The sequence below is a fragment of the Styela clava genome, chromosome 7 (genome assembly GCF_964204865.1).
Source record: "Styela clava chromosome 7, kaStyClav1.hap1.2, whole genome shotgun sequence".
Lineage (NCBI taxonomy): Eukaryota > Metazoa > Chordata > Ascidiacea > Stolidobranchia > Styelidae > Styela > Styela clava.
In genome coordinates this window covers 16,141,837-16,162,773 of record NC_135256.1, presented here as the reverse complement: position 1 = coordinate 16,162,773, position 20,937 = coordinate 16,141,837, and the positions used below count along the sequence as shown (strand labels likewise).

Here is a 20,937-nt window from a genome sequence, read left to right as displayed (position 1 = left end):
ACTTTGTGAGGTATTTCTGTTTTGTCTCGCATCGGATTTTACAATTATCATGCACAATGTTGGAATTATCCGTCCTTATTTTAGATTCCTACTTTAATTTGCCAGCAATGTCGAATTTTGACGAATATCTAGGGTAGGTGTAAACAAGATTGGTGGGATTTATTTAAAAGATTACTAATCTTTTCGACTGATAATATATGGTTGGTAATCAACTGAAACATCAAGGGGACTGGAGGGATCAATCTTGATGCAATGTAAAATAAAATAAATTTGGTAACTAAATTTGGTAGTTATTGCAACCGATACAATCACAGCAAGTCAAAAATTATATATATAGAGTCTCCCAAAATAAATGAAACCCACAAAATTGGTAATCGAATTATTGGGTTACATTTATTCTGAGACACCCCGTACTTCTTGGGTAATTTTCGATATCAGCGAACGCTTTAGAATTAGACAGATTCGATCTGGCGTATGAAGGTTTATGTGATCTGTTTATTCCCTATAAGAAATCCAGTTGACTCCATATTTGCCAAAAACCACGCTAAAAGAACATCTTCGTTTCCTTAATAATCCTTTTAAAGTTTTGAATTCTATTTCGGCATTTTGGGAAAATCGCATAAATTTTATTATTATTTTCAACAGTGTTTAATGCTTTGTGGCGGACCATAATCGCGCCGTGAGAGTTTGTATTCTTGAATTGTCCTTGTGGTTTTCCGCTAGTACCGAGTGTTTCTATTTTCGTCTCAAATTGTCCTAGAAACTATTTATATTTATATCATCAATAATAATAATATTGAAACGTCCCGCAGTGTCGCAAATTCAAAGCAAGATAACAGAGTCTAGTGTCAGAAACCACAACGGTATTGCTCTGGTAAGAGATAGATATCAAGCACTTCTTTATAATAACTAAGGGGGTGCGAAGAAGACATGTAGAATTGAAAAGTGTTGAAGTTTATGACAATAATTTTATCTTTATATTTGGTTCTTTCATTTCATGGTTTTATTTGGACTTATCAAAAAAACAAACTAACTTAGAATAAAGTGAAAATATAGAAACTTAAAATTAAGTTCGAAATGCTGTCGCAATTTGACATGTTAGATTTTACAGATATTAGTAAGCATACAGAGAAATACCACATATTTACTTATCAACTAGATCTGAAAACTAAATAGCAGAAGCTCTGAAAGAGATAAATCGTTCATTTAGCTATGTGGTAGGTTAAGATGTTGTTAAGATTTCAGTTTATATAGTGATGCTTGTATACTAACTTTTGCAAGGCGTGTAAGATCTTGGCACTCCAAGAAATTGTCTTTGCCAAATTGACACTTGCTCAAGATTGTACTTAGAAACTGGATCATTTTGCGAATTTGTTTTAAACGGTATTATTGTTTTTATTTTGAAAATTTAAAAAAAATTGCATTTATTGTATTTCCGAAATGTTCAAGCTAGTAAGATTTCAAGTCTTTTATGGATTTCGTACGTTAATTATTGGTTTATCAACCCGATACATAATTGTCATCATGAGGTTATGAGTCGTGAAAGAGGGATGGCAAAAACAATGATGAATAAAACTTTAGTCTAAAAATAAAAATATATAATAACAAACAATATTTCTTCAAAAACTATCAGAAATACACGCTTATCTTATGTCTTGTCGATTTGTCATAGTATCAAAGTAGAGTACGTACTCTTTCAGCGTCATTTATAAACATTAAAAACCTTTTAGCACTTGGGTGATATATAAGATTCGTTCCGCTTAAACATAATCTAAATATATATTTTAATTTATATTTGGAGAATTACAATGAACTCGTTGTGTTACTTTGTACAGTGGAGTATGAAGCGCTATCGCGATATATATGATGCTTCGGTGTTACCTAGAAAACAGTTTTTTATTTAATCACTGAAGATTGTCTTATAAATACTATAGTAATTTGTAAATGCTTTGGTCTTCTATCGGTATTTGGTACGTTATCACGCTTTAAATACTGAATTATACGCTTTCCTATTTAAGCTGCCATTTGCTAGCAATGTGATTTGGTGAACTTGACATGGGTTCACCATCAGTTTACGGGTTTTAAACTGAAATACGAACATAAATTTTTAAGATAAAAAATAGGTGTTTAATTTAACGTAATTGCTGCTAAACATATCCAAGATTTAAAAATATTCGTTTCCCAGATTTTCAAATTGAATGTAAATCCCCCACAAAAATCGTTAATTTTTTCAACTGAATTTTTTTACTATTTGCCCCACATAATATATTGTTTGAAGTTAAAATCAAAATAACTCAAGTTTTACACATTTATAGCACGTGATTATGCGATCACATGCACAATCAAATTTTCGTGTCATATAGATTATAGAACATAAATGATAAGTAAATGATTTATTATTACACGTGCCTTGCAGCATTTTATAGCATTGTTTAATGTGATAAATTTACAGAATAACGTAGTTAACACCAGTATTATCGCGGTTCGCGATGTAAAGAATATGTAAATGTATAGAATGTCAAATGTATGTATCGCTTGAGATTTGCTTTAAAACTAACACATAAAAAGTCTGGAGAGATATTTTAGTGGATTTGCAGAAATTCTAGGGTATTCGCCTTGAAAATCTTTAGGCAATTAGTCACTCAGGCTAAGCTACTTTGTCCTTTGAAAGAATGAAATATTATACTGTCCAATTGACATGAAACTTGAAATGCCCATTTCATAGTTAGGCCGAACGCGATAAATAACATCGTCTTCAAAATTTCAAGCCTGCGCATTTGAAGTGTATGAATCTTTTGACGAATTGTTATTGAATGTGTTAGTGAAAAATTGTCTTCGGGATTTTACTATCGAATGTTTCAGAATTATATGGAAATAATTATAATTATATGAAATTTTTTTTAATTTTTTGTTAATTTAAGTCAAATTCTCGTTTCATTTTTTTAGAGATTGTTTGTATATTTTCTCTAACAAGGGAATAGTGGGGACTGGTTATATTCTGGAATGCGACTGTCTGTAATTTGACACCAGATAGCAGCTTTGTGGGTAGATTCTTAAATTACATCTGTGGTGAGATTCCTTCCCTTGGTGGGTTAGCTACAGATTCTCGTTTTTAACGTACATATGTATGTACAGATGTACCTAGCATGCTCCGATCGTTAAAATTTAATACTAGTCATCTTTCCCATCGGAGCACAATGAAGTTGCTTGAATTTAGAACGCTCTGAAGGTTTAAACTAATGACATATAAAGCACAAGAAAGCGGAGTAAAAATCACGTGTTTAAATATCGGTATAATCCCAGTATCCCAGATCCTGTCTTTCGGAATTTATATTTTAAATATTTACGAAGTGTAAAATTTTATACATTAAAATATGTAACACCATCTATGTATTCATATATTGTATGAATACATAGTATATATCTACTGTATATAAAAATTTAAACGAAGATTCAGAAATTGATGCGTAATGTATTAAACCACATTCGAAACGTAGAAATTGTTGTTTCCATTCTACATGTTTGAATCATCAACCAGAATATATTTTATGTGATGTTTTAAAAAAGAGAACTATCCCTAGAGGTCCAAGATAATTGCCGAGCAGTCAGACTGCATTAGATCAAAACGATAATTATTATTGCATTAGTTTGTTAACTCACTACTAATATGCATTTCAGAACTACTTTAAATTCCATAGTTATCATATTACTTCAAATGACATTCCTATTGTTCCATTGATTTTATCTTTTTTGTACTGTAGTTAAGTAGTTGTTCTTGTCTCAAACACGCTGGAGTACCGTAAAAATATAGCCTCGCGATTGTCGTCGTTTTGCCAATCTTGCACAATTTGACTTGAACAACGCCAAACAAATTGAATCCCGTGGCCTAAAAAACATAGTACGCTAATATTAGTCGTCGATTGACATATATTGCAATAATATTCCCACGTGTAGATGACCATTGGTTACTGACGCTTATTGGTCGATTATTTGAGGTCCTGACAAAATTATCGCTCTGTATTGCCATATCATGCATGGTAATTTATGCACATTTGAAAATGCATTTTTCATCTCTCACGGCGATAATTAATCCAAAAGGATAAGTTGTGTGCGGATTTCACACAGGCGTCAAGGGTCGCTGTCGCAACACATTTCGGTGAGTGACAATCTCGACCCATCAGATGACAACTGCATATCACAGCTCACCAGTTCATTCGAAATATGTCTTCTGTAGTCATTCGCCAGAACAATTTGATTGTGCAGCGGAGTGCTTGACAGAAAACAACTACTAGTATTCCGCCCTTTAGCTGATTAAAAGGGCAATTGAAAGACGCAAGGTCGGCATCGCTCAGACAGACCGGCATCTTGATGCATTTCATGCCAAGTATTTTCAGACAATGCAGCATTGTAGTTGAGAATGAAAGTTAGGCGCAAGATGAATCGAATTGTGACTGGCATCCACTTAGATTTTATTTCCAAGTTATATTTATTGAAAGACTACTTTGCTCTCGTAGTATACCGAACTAATTAGAATCAAACAAAACTAGAGTTGACCACGAAACTGCATTTGTATGTAAAACAGTCTGTATATCAATCCGATAATTTCAGGTCGGATTTGACTTTGATATAAGTATAAATCTTTACAAATTATCCTTTATCACTTCTGTAAAACAATATGAGGAACATATATATAACGATATATTATCGACCGTCTTTGAGTTATCATTTGAACTTACGGTCCTTCCTACTCCAGGGTGTCGACTTTTGGATTTTGACTTTTGTAATTTATATAACCGTTTTTCTGTGAATTAGTGATGGAATTGTAGTGAAATTGGCTTGACTAGGAGTACATGTATAACAACTATTTTGTACCTGCAATAACGGGATAAGATCAAAATGGCCAGTGTATATGACGTCATTCCTCCTTCTCCAGCGATTGGTTGTTACGAAAGATTTCAAGCAATGAGACGTAAACGTTCGAGCTCAGTTAACGCTAGAGTTATTGAAGAAACATTACGAAATAGATCGCCAGGCGAACGAAAACAATCTACGCCAAATTTGAACTTGGGCTTAGAAGGAAATGAAAGATTTTATGAAACATGCTTGGACGCGAAAAATTCATTTTATTCTACTAATGACGGTGAGAAGAGCATCATAAAAACGAAAAATACTAGCAATAGCAACGAATTAAAGCACTCTTATAGTACAGCACCTAGAGCTAGAAGAATATGGGACAAAAAGAACAGGCGTCGTTCCGGATCAGTGCCTAATGTATCGTTTTCACTTCCTCCATCGACGAAACCGTCCAGTTTGACCTTTTACGCTCCCAGCAGACAACATTCCCGAGCCGAGTATGACGTCACCCCATCGTCAACGCGAGTGGAGAAACGATGTCTTCAGCTGCTGATAGACGACCTGGACTCTAACTCCGAAAGAACGTCGAAATCGAAACGAAAAGACCTTTTAGAAATAGATGGCATGGATTCAAAGAAGCTCAGTCCACCGCCTCCAACTAATGGTAGACGCCGTTCCCTCCCAGCGATCTTTGCAAAAGGCCGCGAATCGTCTCCGTTAAGTTTGTTCAAGAGATCAGCACCCGATTTAAATGAGGATATATCTGAAGTTGATGGACAGTGCATGAGTACCGTAAAAATTACATCTAAAGCTAGAAGAAATTCACAAAGAAAAATTCACTCATCTTGGACGCTGCCTATATTTCCCTGGAAAAAGAACGGACATAAAAACGGAATTTCACGAGGATTAGAACAACATAATTTGTAAGTACGCTTTTATTACGAATGTTTACCATCAATTTAAGTAAAACCTTATTTTTCTTCTTGTGCTATTGTCAGATTGCTTTGAGTCTGTCTGGTGTATTTGTGTCTCTGATTAATTGCGCTGAAGAATAGTGCCATTCAGTATTCATTCTACACACATGGTAATTAAATAGAACTGCAGCTTAGATTGTATTATTTAGAATAGCGCTTTACTTGTTGATAGAAGATTTTAGAAAACCTTCACTTCACAATCACTTTTTAGTTAAATTTAACGTTAAATTTTGACTCCTTTTCGCCCCCTAGCGGTTAATCTCAATAACATCTAATTATCTTGATATATATATCTTGATAGTTTTCCGTATGCATGTGACATGACCAAATAATTGTATCGGAATAGAATAGGATTTACATATTATGTAGAGGGGGGAAAGCCGATATGATGGCTTAATCGTATGGCAAACCACGGCCTCTATCCTTGTGTCGACCAGTTGACCAGTAGTTATTCGTTTTAAATGCTTACACTATTCACTTCTAAAATGCCTTGTATGAGCTGTATGTATGAGATGCTGCTATCTCTGAATTTTGAGAGCAACTTGAGGTTAGCTCAACCACAGAAACGCTAATACTAGCAAGTGATTTGTCGACAGCATTTTCACAAATAATTCATACTTTAATTGAGTTTCAACGCGTTTTGTATATGACACTGTCTCGGCGAATAGGAAAGTATTCATGATTGAATTGCCTCTTTCACACCACAAACAATGACAACCGAAGTATGGGAAGGAAATATGTATTGCTCGAAGTTGCTGACTGACCCGCTAGATTAGGTGGAGTATTTCCACATTGAACACTGGACTTTGACAGTATTCGATCTTGGTCAAAATTTAATAAAATTTTCTGAATGAATACTATATCCATTTCGTGTCTCTTCTTTTATGCTTCCCCCTCTCTCTCTCTCTCTTCTCTTTCTTTCTTTCAAATCTTTCAATACTCGAGATACAAATTTTCATATTATCTCAATATATAAATCAGGAGCGAAAATAAATGTACATTTTCTCTGGTATCGAATTAATCGCTAATTATGATCAACACTTGTACATTTTTTTTACTCCATTTGCTCTTCTTTGCTCATTTTACTCTTATCAGCAGAGGTGCGCGAGACTAACTCCCAATCCTTTCTCAATGATCTTGCGCTAGTGGATCCGTGTGCGTATAATGCAAGGATGCTGTAGCATGACTCTTGAATTGTATACAATATTGTCGTCGTTATATTTGTCATTTTCCCAATGAACCACCAAGCTTCGAAGCTGTAATAAATTACTTACATCATGATTTGCAAAAAAACAAACCTATTTCAGATATTTTAAGTTAAATTGACATCAATGGAGAATTAAAACAACGTGGTAACGATGAATTTTTTTTTTTCGATGTTCTAAAACTCAAATTATTGGCAAAACTCATTTTGATGGGAAAATGCGATCGTCAATATATTAATTATGTATTTCAGTACATGCGACTAAGATTTAATTGTGTATTATCACTTAACCCTCATTAATGCTTGTAATCGTGAATATCAACGAAGATTGCTCACGATTATAGCCAAAAAACGATTAGCGCCGATTTTACCAATTAGATCACGCAAGAGTTCTATTTAAACCGTGCTGAAGTAGCTCCATATATCAAACAATCTTGTTTGATCTCATGTGATGTGAATGGCGATCAAACTGTTTAGGATATAGCCGATAGGAAATGTTAGATGCCACCTATGTAACTTCAAAGAGACATGTAATTACAATACAATGGTGCGAAAATTGGTGTCCTTGTGACCTTAAGAAAACTAGGAACGAAATATGATTGGCTTAACGAAAAATGTAATAGAGACCTCTGGGATACCATCAGTACAAGTTTAAGCCTAACAAAGTTTGTTTTTCCAAAACTTGTTTTTCAACTTTTATGAAAAGTCGAGTTCATAAACACTATTTATTATTATTGAAATACGTAATTGCTTTGATTTATTTATAAAATTCTGGCAAAGGTACAATGTAAAACTCTTCCAACTCTAGTATATTTCATTAAAATTCAGCACAATTTGATTGATTGCTTCCTATGCTTAACCTTGATGTTATGATCGGCCATCATGGTGTATATATAGTACATACAGGTTACGTTGGCGATAAACTTGGCAAATTTTAAATAGGATTGTGTCGTGTGAAACTGTTGTGTGATGCACAGAGCAGGAACTTCCGAGTTGACTTGGCACCAAGTCAAAATTTTGGAGTTGAAGGGATTTCTGTCGCCTTGACAGAGAACTTATATAGATCACACTATAGATCTATGTATATTAGATTGAAATAATTGAATGTGTGGTTCATTGGATGGATTTATTCTTCTGTTATATTTCTTAAATACGAAGGCGAACTTCAGAACATTAATTCTAAAATTTAATTTGTGTAAATTTTCGTTGTATGGGATCAGAACACAAACCAATTAGCTTCCGGAATAATGATTTTTAAGACATTTTTTACGATATCAGTAATTATTAAGGATCAAAAATGTTTATATTTGTAGTTCAGAATGTTTGCCCATAAAAGGGTGCATAATGAAGGGCTATTGATCGTCGTTTGTTGAGTGTGACATCATCTTGACCATAGTTTCTATATTATGTTATCGTGCTGTGCTGTACTGAAAAAGTTACAGACAACATGGAGTCTTAAGAAAAAGAGCAAACGACTGTTTTCGGATTCCCAGTATGTAGTGTAACCAACTGAATTGGTCGTTCTTCCTTGTTTACATTTTGCTTTGAACGAGTATGCAACAGTTCCCGTATTGATACTCGAAAGTTGAAACAATGCATCATGTACAGTTTTATTGTTTCCAGTCAGGATACGATATATCATAACCACAAAATGTAACAAATATATTCACAAGTTCGTGGATACAGGGAACTATGACTACAACATATACTTGCTCCATTTCTCGATCTATTCTTTACGAACTTTACGAACTAAACAAATTATTGGCATTCGGTAGTCAGTAATTTTCAGCAGTCGAGCTGACTCATCAGCGAAATGTGGTTTTATTTTGAAATTATTTTAGATAATACAGTTGGCTTTGCTGATTGCCTGAGTTTTAAATTTAAAGCTATTTCTCATCCAACAACTTCGACTTTATGGTACCTGTTCCCGTTTAACTATCTTCCTGGTTGAACGGACTTAAAAAAGTCCACGCCAACCTATTTTTCTGCTGTCTCTGTTGCAATACAGAAACTATTCTTGAATTATTGGTGCTCAATGACCGCCAACAACACGTTTATCAGCTGTGTGCCATGCTTTGCACAATACAACGTAACGGACACCTGTCTTGCTCCCTTGCGACTATGCCCATTCGTATACAGTTGAACGTATTTAATTTGCACTCTCGAGGACTTGCATAAACGAAAATGCAATCATGTCATGCTTTGTACGTTCTTTAGACACGAATCTATGTTAATCTTATTTAGAGTCAAATCCAAAGCTACAAAACGCGACAGATTGTCTGCGTTGAGCAAAATTGTTGAGATCCCAAATGGGAAATGATATGCGCCGTGACATCATTTCACGCCTCTCCGCATTTTCCGTTTTCCTACATGAGTCGTCATACGATATGGGATGTATTAACATCACCGGAAAAATAAATAATCATGTGAAGAATTCTATGTGTCCGTGACGACATGAAACATATTGAATATATTTATTTTGCGTTCGTCACAAGTATCACTCTACTGGAAACTTTCAAAGTAAAACTGCAGGGGTTTTACGAACAGTTATACAACGAAAGTATAACAAAATAATGTTTGATATACTATTTTAGTGCCTGACTAACAACGTATAATGTTATGAATCATTTTACAATTGTACGAGTTCGCCGATTTGATCAGATTATAGATTGAAATCGTTTAATCCCAAAAACGAATTGTTCCTAAATTAAACGATGCTTTACACTATAGAAAAGAGGTTAATTTATCTGATGTAGTCTTTCTTCCAAAATAAAAATAAAATTCATAATGTATTTTACGACCCATCTATATCATACTATAGGACTGCTTTACTACTTACTACGAAAGTATATAATATATGATAAATTTTCTGGCCAATATTTCCGGTCTATGGAACATTGGAAGTTTCACATGCTCTTCTTCCCGAAATTCCTCCGTTAATTTGCAAAGTGATTAATCCATATATAATTAAACTTTTGAACCGTCATATAATTGTAACGCTCTCACTTTCGACGTAAATTTTTTTGTAGTCAATTATAGACGAGTTTTACAATCTATCAAGTCACCTCTGTGGTCTATTCATCGTTGCTAGGTTGATATTTCCTCCGGGAAATTTTCGTTTCTGTCCATCCCTTTCCGTAACGTATTAGTAATAATCATCACGGCTTTACGTGGTTTTCGGGAGAAAAGATCGGTCGTGTAAATTTTTTAATTACGACACCGCTACGGTATATCACGTTGCTTTATTGAGTACAAAAAGTGCCGTGAGTCAATAATACTTATAAAAAGTTTCACTTTTTTCTCGACCTAAGACGAAGTTTAACATTCTAATCTATAGTTTTAGAGAAATTATAGATGTATGACTGTGGCATCATGCAGCGTTAAATCAGACACTTCAAGTATGCTATAGCCATTAGTAACTGAAGCTTGGCATTACCATATCTGGTAATATACGAAAATGGTAAAATCTAATTGTAAGTGGTTCTGGTTTATAACATTGAAATCTTAGATACTGGGTCATATTAGATGGTTTATAGTTAGATATATGGTGCACAGATATGGAATGGTGGAATTTTTATGACATTTACATTTGTGATGTCTCGTTACATTTTGACTTGACAGGACGTTTGGTTTAAGATTTGACTCAGTAAGAGTTGATAATATTAATGTGAGATTTTAATTTCAGTATTCAAATTAAGTACTGCTTCAACATTTAAATTTTATAGAAGTTTTGATGATTTTAGGAATGTAGATGATGGAGTGTGCTTTAAAATTCTTTAACGAATGCCATATTTGATTCATATGCTATAAGTCGTCAGTACGGCAGAGAGGGAAGAAGCAATTTTTGACCCCAAGTTCCCCTTTTTTGTGGTTGAGGATTGAGTACCTGCTTTAAGCGAATCATTCATACGCGAAACCAATTCTTTTCCTCTTGAAAACATATGCCGCATTCGTGGTATGAAAATAATACCCGATGAAAGAATTTATATGAAGCGCCATATTCGAAGATTAACCTTTCATAGTATAATTGTGCCAACTCTGCGACTTTATAACCCCGGTTATATCATATATACGTAACAATATCTCCCGCGGGTATCACGAAAAAATTATTGCGTCTGTTATTTTCTGAACCTAAAACGTACTGAAATTTCAAAAATATTCATCTAAAATTGGCCCAGGAAACAAATATCTCATTTTATCTGTGATCCAATGTTGTTCGACTCATATGGCAATTTGGTCATTTTTCTCCCTTGAGATAGATAGCACATATGGCCTACTTAAATCTAATCTAATACGGCAAATAGTTAGTATTGTCCTATTTTTTGCAATTGTCGCCTCGATATTATATAAAATTGTAAGGTCAAAATTATCGCATGAGAAAATGTCTCGAGAACAGAAAATTTGCGTATTTGAAGCGGGATTTGGTAGTTTAGTGTCAATTTATTTGTTGGGCAGCAACAGGCAAAAGAGCTAAAAGTTTATATGGTATGTTTTGAAGGTCGGTATTCCGGTTAAGGAAATAATTTCAATGAAAATGGCTTTGTTTCAATTTCAAAAGTAGTGAATGAAAACACTTTTTCGAGATGACATAGTTTGATAATCTCAGGTCGCGCCAGTTGAAGTTAAAACTAGTTGATAGTTGAACTTTCTTTTTCGAGTATTCCACATGTGATCATTCTTCCATTTTGGATTTGACCTAATATTAGTGGTGCTTTTTGTATTTTCCAATTCAAGTTACCAAACATAATTCTAATTGAAATTAATGTATGGTTACGTCCTATATGAGGAAGTGGTTTTTAAATTCACGTGTTAGAAATTCCACATTTCCAAACTGCTCTCGTGGGATTGTTCTCAACTTATTCCTAACCAGATTATGACATAATTTCTCCTGTTAAATACATTTATGTATTTATCTATTTTGTTGTTTGTTTTTATGATTCATTGAATAAATTTTCTCATAAATTATCCCACCATTTAAGTAATATCAATGGCAAATGCCCATTCCTTAGCTTATGTCGCACACTCACTATCTCATGGGAGATAGGGAGATATTTTGTGAATGGCGTCATACATTTTTGTTAATATTCGTGTGTGATCTAACATGGTTCGTAGAAGTAATTATCGAACAATAGTGTTTCATCTGTGGGACAAACTTGATTGATTCTGGAATTTTCTTTGTTCTCCTGGATTTGGTTAACCATCTGACATATTTGAATGGATCGCAGGTCCTTACTGTTAACAATATTCAGAAAATGAATTTAAGGTATGCGGTATTGCATTATAGTTGAGCAAATACTTAGCAATTATATAGCCTTAATCTCGAAGCAAATGTTATCCTAGCGATATCAATTTTTTTCGTAGTTTGCCAGTTAAAAATGATACGAAAAATTGAATAATTTTCTGAATATTTCTAAAATCATCCCTCGTTGGGTCCTGAGTTTTGTGTGAATTTCGGTTTTGGCTCGGATTTCAGACAGTATCGACAGTAGTTTGATGTACTCAAGTCAACGGGTAATTGTGAAGTTTAGTGCTGTCAGGCTTCAAGGTATAGTCGTTTGTCATTATTGACATATTAGTAAGTCATTCAGAGTGTACAAAGAAAAGCCTAACGTTCTATAATACTAAGCTAAGGATGAAGTTAAAGTAAGTAAGATGCAGCATTTTTTTTTCATTTTTTGGTCAAGAAAAGACAAAAATAAAAAAAACATTGAGAGTTTTTCCAAAAAAAATCCAAGTTTTTTTTTAGTAATACAAAGTACAAAGTCGTTCAAAAAAATTTGACCGTACTTGCACTTGAGTGACAAATAAACTTTCCTATATGTAAAGTCACGCAACCTGGTTTGGACGGTTATCAATAATCCGGGTTTAAAATATTATGAAACTCGACAAATATATTATCAGCTGTCACTTTAACGACTTGATATGGCGGTAACGACTCTTGTTTTGGGGTCGAGTATCGCGGTTTTGACTCTTTCATCAAGATTGTACTTGAAAGAGTTCCGTCTGATCACTTGACGCTCTCAGCATGACCCAGGAAGTACTCTGTCTGTAACTGTTATAAATATGTGCCAATTCTACTAGCATTTTGTAGTATTATGATATTCTATATCAAATAATGATATTAGCTTTTTGTGTTGAACGCGGTTGGTAACAAAATTAGTCTACTACCACACAATTATTTTAAATTAACAGTAATATAATTTAGAATTTTCGGTATTTTACGTTTTGGCTGCATTGGCACCGAAACGAAAATTATCATAAGGTAAACATTTGAAGTGTGCTTTGTTTGACGACAAATATGATGAACGGAAAAACAATACGCTAATAATTATTTTTTGTGATAATTTTTATACATAATTTAATCCTAAATTATTTCAATTCGCATTTATATTTTGAAATTAAACATGGTATGCTGATTTTGTTGATTTTGTTTAATTCTTTTCGAATTGACACATTTTTTGAATCCACGCAAATCTGTAAAGTTATGTGAAATTACGTTATAATTTCAATAACTTCTAAACCCGAAATCATGTTTCATGATAACCGTACATTCATTCTGCTTTAACATTAAGATGGAAATAGAAATACATTTTTCATTTTCTTGAATTGGCCCCTTTTTGAGGTCATGTGAAGCTACGTGATGTTATATAAAATCACAGTTATAAGAAAATGATAAACGATGTAATGGTAAACTGCGAGACCTTTGTAAAACCGGCAAACAATTATAATACCATAAATCCTATTTCTAGCGTTGTCGGCCAGTTGAATAATTAACATCCCCCGTCGAAGTCATTATCTCGGCATGACACCGCTATACTTAGAGTCCGACAGCTGAAAAACACAAATCCCATTCGTTCCTTTCTTGTCAGTTTAGCTTTACTTGGTTCAAACGACATGTTGCAAATGTGAGGCTTTCACCACAAAGTGCTTTTAAAATCGCTTTAAAGTCATTTAAACGAGCGAATAAGTTAGGTAGACAGCAGGCAGAATGAATCCCAAATGTCGGACTAGGTTTTGACAAACTTCCAATTATTAATAATAAATATTAAGCTCGGCCAGAGTTTGGAAAAGGCGTTTCAATTATTGACAAGATAATATTCTCCTGGACTGAATTTCCTATCATAGAACGTTGAGAAATGCCCGGTATGGCCACTTAATGTATTATTGTATCAGTTGAGTGGTCACTTTGGAGATATAGAGTGGGCAGTGGTGCTTTAAAATTACCAATGTTCGTTTGTCAAAGGCGTTTAGTTTAGATATACTAGTGTGCGTTATGTAAGAGAAGCTGTTACAATTTAAAATATATTTACAAATTTGATTAGGGTAGGTTATGATGTAATCTTATGCAACCTTGTCAACTTGCAATCCTTCCTGCTTCGTGGCGCCTATAAGGCCCAGTAAATTCAGTGTTCAAATAGTGTGAATGATATAATAGAATGGTATTATACTTTATCTGCAAAAATATCTGCAGCCGAAATAGGAAAACACGATACCAATTTTTGAACAACCGGGATAGATAACTGGTTTAAATCAGTTTCAACGAGCCAACTAACGAAGTGTCGGGCCCACTTTATAACTGACTATCTTAAATAGATGTATGTCCTTTCTTTTCTCTACCATATTATTACATTATTGGATTATACGATTATGTTTGATCTACTTGTTAGAATACGCTTTGATAGACGATTAATATAAGAGTACTTGATGTAATAAATCTAATCTCCGAGACCAGGCAATACTTTATCGAGCTATTTCTGTGACCTCTTGGGACAAATCCAATCTTCTCGCAATTACTTTTGTCCAGCGTGATCACAGTTGGACCTCATATTTAGCCATTCACCATATACCAGTCATTCTCGTTTTAGCATCGTTATAACACCGCTCATCTGGGCTATTCAAAATAAATGGGCCATGATATGTTAGTCCGATCAGGTGTAGAAAGTGATACGTTCGCACGCTTGTATTACGCCCCATTAGTGTTTTGTGTGGGGCAAGGTCTAGACATTACGAATAAGATTTATATCATTCGAGGATATTTCTCCGTCAACAGAGGATTTAGGAATAGCAAATATCATGGGCGTTTGGAAATAGGGATTTCTTTGTTAGGATAAGACTAATATGTAAATAACAATGGTAACCCGAAGTCGTATTCCCTTTCGAGTCTTCAAGTTTGTGTTCTAGTCCAATTTAAGCTCTAATTTAAAAACGCTGTCGGATTGATTGTTCAATTTCAATCTCCAGGCATATTAACATACATTTGCCATTCAAATTAGTTTTTTTCCTGCTAAGTTCGATTTTGCAAGACCGATTCTATCCCCAAAATAAGAGTCTATTTGCTACTGTATAAAAACTAATGGTATACAATATAATTTTCCCTCCTGCAAACTTGATATGTCGATACTCGACAACGTAGTTTTTTTTGTTTGAATATAAGTATTGTATTCTGTGGAACCCATTGTACTTCTTGACATGTTTGAAACACATGACATCGTAAATGGAATTCATACATATATATGAAATCAAGATGTGTTTTAGGAAAACAGGATATTTATTTTTCTCAAGTCTTCAATGAGAATTTGTCTTAATTTTTCATGTTTACCGCAAAGCCCTGATTATTCGCTTTCCATCAGATGGAATGAGTAATATGTCAACAACAGCTAATCAAAAGAAATTATGAAAAGAACAAGCCGCATTTGATCACTGAAACATCAAAAACAAAATTGTTTTGGAATTATTTATAAACTTAATCAAAGAGCAAATCGCAACAAAGTGTATAAGCTAGGAAGCTGTAATCCTTGAGTCCGAATTCATTACTTTGTAAATATTTGCTTGTATCTTGTAAGAGATAGGATAAATTAATCGCAGCGGAAATGTCAGTGAGCAGAATAGAATGTGATCGAAAATTAGACGAAAACAGCCAGGATTTATCTGAATGCTTGGTGTTTGATATGAGGTTTTGCAGTTTGAACATCTTCTGTGATTTTGTAATTGATATTAGTATATCATGTAGAATAAAAATTTTATCGTTTATTTTCGGTTTATTAAGTGAAAATGGAACTCTTCAAATGACTCGAGCGTGTTCGACTATTGGTGTACTCGTTTTACCCAATCTGGTACTCTTATAGCTGCTTTCAGGTTTACCAAATTTTCTGTATTTTTCGAAAAAAATTCATACTTTTTCATGTTTTTTCTTTTCATTTACCTAATATCAGATATAAGCTAGAATTACATGAATTGTTCTATTAATAAAGTTTAGCCCAGTAAACAATCATACCGTTTTCAAAATATATTCCGGCCATGCCAGATATGAAATGGCTGGATACCTTACGTTCACCTCACGTAGGAAGAAATAAAAAATTTAGAGTCACCGAAAGGTAAGTCTATAGTTCTTTCATACTTTTGATTACCCTTGTAATCTTGCAAATTTTCACGTATTCAAAGCATTATACTATCGAGATGAGTGATAGTTTTGGTGCAATTTGGAATTGAAAATCTACCATGCTCGAGGCGCATATTTTGCACGAATAAATAATTTGCGGTCTAATTTCTATTAAAATGTAGTTAGTGTGTTTTTAGATGGTGGTGATATCACACACATCATTTTAAATATGTACCTAATTTGGAGGCACATTTGACACTAAGTCTCAATGTCTTTCGTAGGTGTCCACATTCTCGTGAAACATACGTATATATATGAGGTTTACGAGTAAGTTATAATATAAAAAGTTAATTGATTGCATTTGATTCTTACGGCAAGTTGACTCTGTGTTGGGCTTGGTGTTATTTTCAACTCTAGGATCTGCTGTGTATTCTCTAATTCAATTCGACATGGGGTCTGAATCATTGAACCCATTTGAACCCGTTAATTTACCGATAATCATACTATGTCCAAGAAACGTTAAAATAAATGTACTTAAACTAACAACCAGCAGCCCCGAACAAAACAACACGTATTTATATCATTCAAGACGCGTGGATTCTCTTGTCCAAGCTGTCACTTTTTTAGTTTATTCGTTATTTTTTTCGTCAGAGTCCATCTCGATACACAGCATACATTATTCATTATTTAAAGGCTAAGCCAATCTTTTGGCTTTGTAGGTAACAAAGTCCTATACGGGTAAAACATTGCCAATTGACTCGATGCCACAGTGAAAGAAGTGGGAGGCTTATAAATATGTTAGTATCGACTAAGGCCATAGATATTCAAACTTTTTCAAGCTTGATTTGAATATGCTTTGGTATTTATTTTTCCTACTAATCTTTATGCATTTTACCATTAATCTAATGGCATGCATTATTTACCACGGAGCAAACGGGGTGGCATTTTGCGCGCTATTATATGTGGATTAGCGAAATAACCGTTTCAATCAGGCGTATATAATATATTGTTAATGTCGTACTGGGTTGGCTCTAGTGCGCATACCTCTTTATAGTTTGGAATAGTACTCAAGGGCATTATGAAATGCGTCTATTATTCATATGAGTGCTTAACGCAGTGGTAGTAGCTAATCTGATAGTAATAGTTTAATGTACAAGTTTCAAAATTTGATTCTGAGGGCGACGACAAATAAAAACAGGTACAATTTATGTTGTTTTACTTCTAAGATTTTTCTCAAGTTTATATATGACATATATTTAGAGAAGTAAATTATATATAATATAGTCCAAGCTCAACTTAACTTTCCTTGTAACAAGATATTAAAAACTGCAAAAACGTTTTATTTCTCAGTCGTTTCTCCAATTGCACTTGTTCGCATTCGTAAATTGAGGGTGTCTATATGCTATTCCTTTAGTGTTTTTGTATTCCGCAATCATACCTCAGCAAAAATCGCAGCACAAATTGTCTGACCTCTTCAATGCATTTTGTGACAGCTTTAAATCCGATAGTTTCAACTTTAGACCCACTCTTGTTTCCCTACCCTACATGTAATGTGCAGTTTGTTGTCTATTTAGATTTTAGAACAAGAAAATAAAAAATAAAAAATTTAAAAAATTATGAATTCAAAATATATCCAATTCTTACTTTACTCTTATGTTATTATTTTACCGTAGAATTCGGATTGAATTATTTGTTCCTAAAACATAAATTACGGTATATCGAATACGAAATTTGGTACTCCCGTAGTACGTGAACCAAGATGGCGGACACCGAACGTAGTACGTGTACCAGGTTAGGGTTAGGCCATAATTTCAGGTACAAATACTACGGGGGTCACTTGGTTAGTCCCCGAACTCGTAATAGAACTAAAATAAGGAAAATCGGAATAAAATTATGGCCTAACCCTAACTTGGTACACACACTACGTTCCGGTGTCCGCCATCTTGGGTCACATACTACGGGAGCGCCCGATTTTTTTATCATTTGTGCCGTTGTTACACAGTGATCTATTATTTTTGATATAAATAACATGTGATTTGTGTCATATGAAGTCTGTCATAAGCCGGCCTTGTCATGATACATCAGTTTGTTATCTTGACTGAAATTCTTTCGTAAACTTTGTGATATTTGATTAAGCTGAGAAATATATTTTTCCAACTTGATGTCTCGTGAAATGTCATTTGTTGTATTTGGTCATAGACGGGAAGTTAGCTGTGATCAATCGAATCAATAGCCGTTAATTCTTGATGAAAAAATCTAGTTTGCTATTTATAGATCGCCTTCACGATACTGATTGCTGTTGCTCCTTCAAGCAATATTGCGTTCCGGTTGTATGATAATAAGTAATCAATCGCTAAAAATCGTTTAGGCTGTTATTACTGGCCTAAGTATATGTTGAATTGCGAGTCAGACACCCCTGTTCGAGTCCTTGCCATTATTCATATGTAGTCAACTTAAAGTCACTACTTTACAGCGGGTGTAAGAAAGTGTGATACACTTTAGGCCGCAGTTGTCTATGTCCAAGTGGATTATTCCAAGGAGGCTTGGTCCATACCATAAAACACCTTAGATAGTTTAAATTTAATTTTGAAAGTATAAAAATTTGTTTTTGATCATTTTCGATAATCAATTATTACATTTTTGAAATGCTTCATGAATAATTTGGTAAAATTCCTTTTGAAGTCAATTAAATTTGCATACGTTTCAGACTTGAAGAAATACTATAGATTGCAGATTGGGCTCATTGCCTAAATTATTGGCGGTATAGATAGAACGATTTATAGTTATGTGAATAATCATGTCATGGCAATCTTTATAAGACTTCCGTTCGGATATTTCAGCATCATAATGACTTTTTTTGTTATTTTGTGAATGGTCGAATTTTCATATACATTTCATAGAAATTCAAACAAAATTGTTGATAGTATTATCAAGTTTCTAAGAATTGTCCGTTAGTATTGTCTGTCTATGGTTTCTACAATTGATCATATAATAGTGTCCTACACACACAGTGTGTGGTGAAGTCCATTTCATTCTATGGGCGCAGTGATTTTCAGACTTTAGGTCTTCACTGACACTTCTGTGTAATTTCTTGCACAAGTCAAATTGTTAGAAAATTGCGATATATTCAGAAATTTATCAAAACTGGCCATGAACTATTAAGCTGAGAAATTTGGCCGTAAAAGTTCAAAGCTAGTGTAATAAAATGTTCAATTATGAATGGGGATACAATCACAAAATTTGGCAGGGCAAAAAGTATGTGATAGATAATAAAACTATTTCATTGATAATCCAATTGAAAATACGCTTTTCTGTCTCACATTCATTTATCATCGCATCGTACATGGTTTTGCCTTTTATTTGTTCAAACATGTCAAATTATTAGTTTCTGTTGAATCGAAAACAGCTGTTTGTGTTCAGTTTGTCAAAACTAGTGTCAGACGACTTATTTTCCGATCCCACAAAAAAAATTTCATATATGGAAATTCTATATGCAAAATTGTCATTAAGTTTCAATATGCATATGCTAAACCGTCTGGTTGTGTCGAAACTGCTAATGACTATGATTACTATGTTAATAATTCTTACATTGCCTATTTGATATTCAATTGTATATTGTAATACAAGAAAACATTAGATCATGATGACGCCATTCTTCATTCGAACGGATGGATTGATTGGCTGGGCGTGATGGGCCGATGTCGCGCGATACAAACATGGGTCATTTTGCAGTTTTATATGTTACGTTTGTCACTGTGCACAATGTGTTTGTAGATAAAATAAAAGTCTCGATCAGATAGTATAATTGATTGTGCTTGTCAAAATGGCGTGTCTATTTTCATCGATTTTGGAAATACATTGAAATGCCATTATGTCATAGTTAGCATCGCGCCAACTTACTTGAAATATCATAGAAAAAATGCCGTTCTGAGTAATGTGTTCTGTTCAGGTCGGATATATTATCAATATTCAATATGACAAGCATATAGTAATATATATGATATTTAGTGCAACAAAAAGTTGTCGGTGGCATGCTTACTGCACCGGAACTAAATTACGTCGCTTCAGATTTAGCTGGTAGCAGTTTACCGAGTATTATCGAGACAGGTTTAGCTTAAACTGTGTTTCTAAATCAAGTACTGGCCAGCGATAAGGAGGGATCAATTGCAACGTCTAGCTTAGACGCACTTGGTTAGCAATATTCACTGACACCTCAAAAGTTAACTGAAATATATATGTGTATCGTTCAGTACTGGGAAATATTGTAATCTTGTATTTTAAACGTTTGTTTAAATCTACTATCGATGCCTAAAGCAGCGATGATTTTTGACGAAAAAGTGTAAGATTTTTATTTTTATGTAGTTTTGTATTACATGCGTCATCAGGTAGATAAACTATGTCTTTTTAGGGTAAACTAGAAATTATCATATAAAAATAATGTGTTAATTTTTAATTTCAGGTGCGACCAAGCACTTACGTTAAAGACAAGTCGGTGAGTTTAATATTTTTACTGTATTTTTGTTCAA

The 20,937-nt window shown here is 33.9% G+C and overlaps 1 protein-coding gene across 9 annotated transcripts in view; it reads left to right on the top strand.

The window, feature by feature from the left end:
- Positions 1-20,937, top strand: part of LOC120327908 (uncharacterized) — a 104,154-nt gene that overhangs the window by 43,367 nt on the left and 39,850 nt on the right. For 6 of the 9 annotated variants that reach the window (XM_078114390.1, XM_078114389.1, XM_078114387.1 and 3 more), the window contains one exon: positions 20,871-20,903. In XM_078114390.1, the coding sequence (XP_077970516.1) occupies positions 20,871-20,903 (33 nt within the window). Of the gene's footprint in view, positions 1-4,809; positions 5,778-20,870; positions 20,904-20,937 lie in introns of those variants that run through there. The other 3 variants (XM_039394279.2, XM_039394278.2, XM_039394277.2) reach the window with 1 other exon arrangement.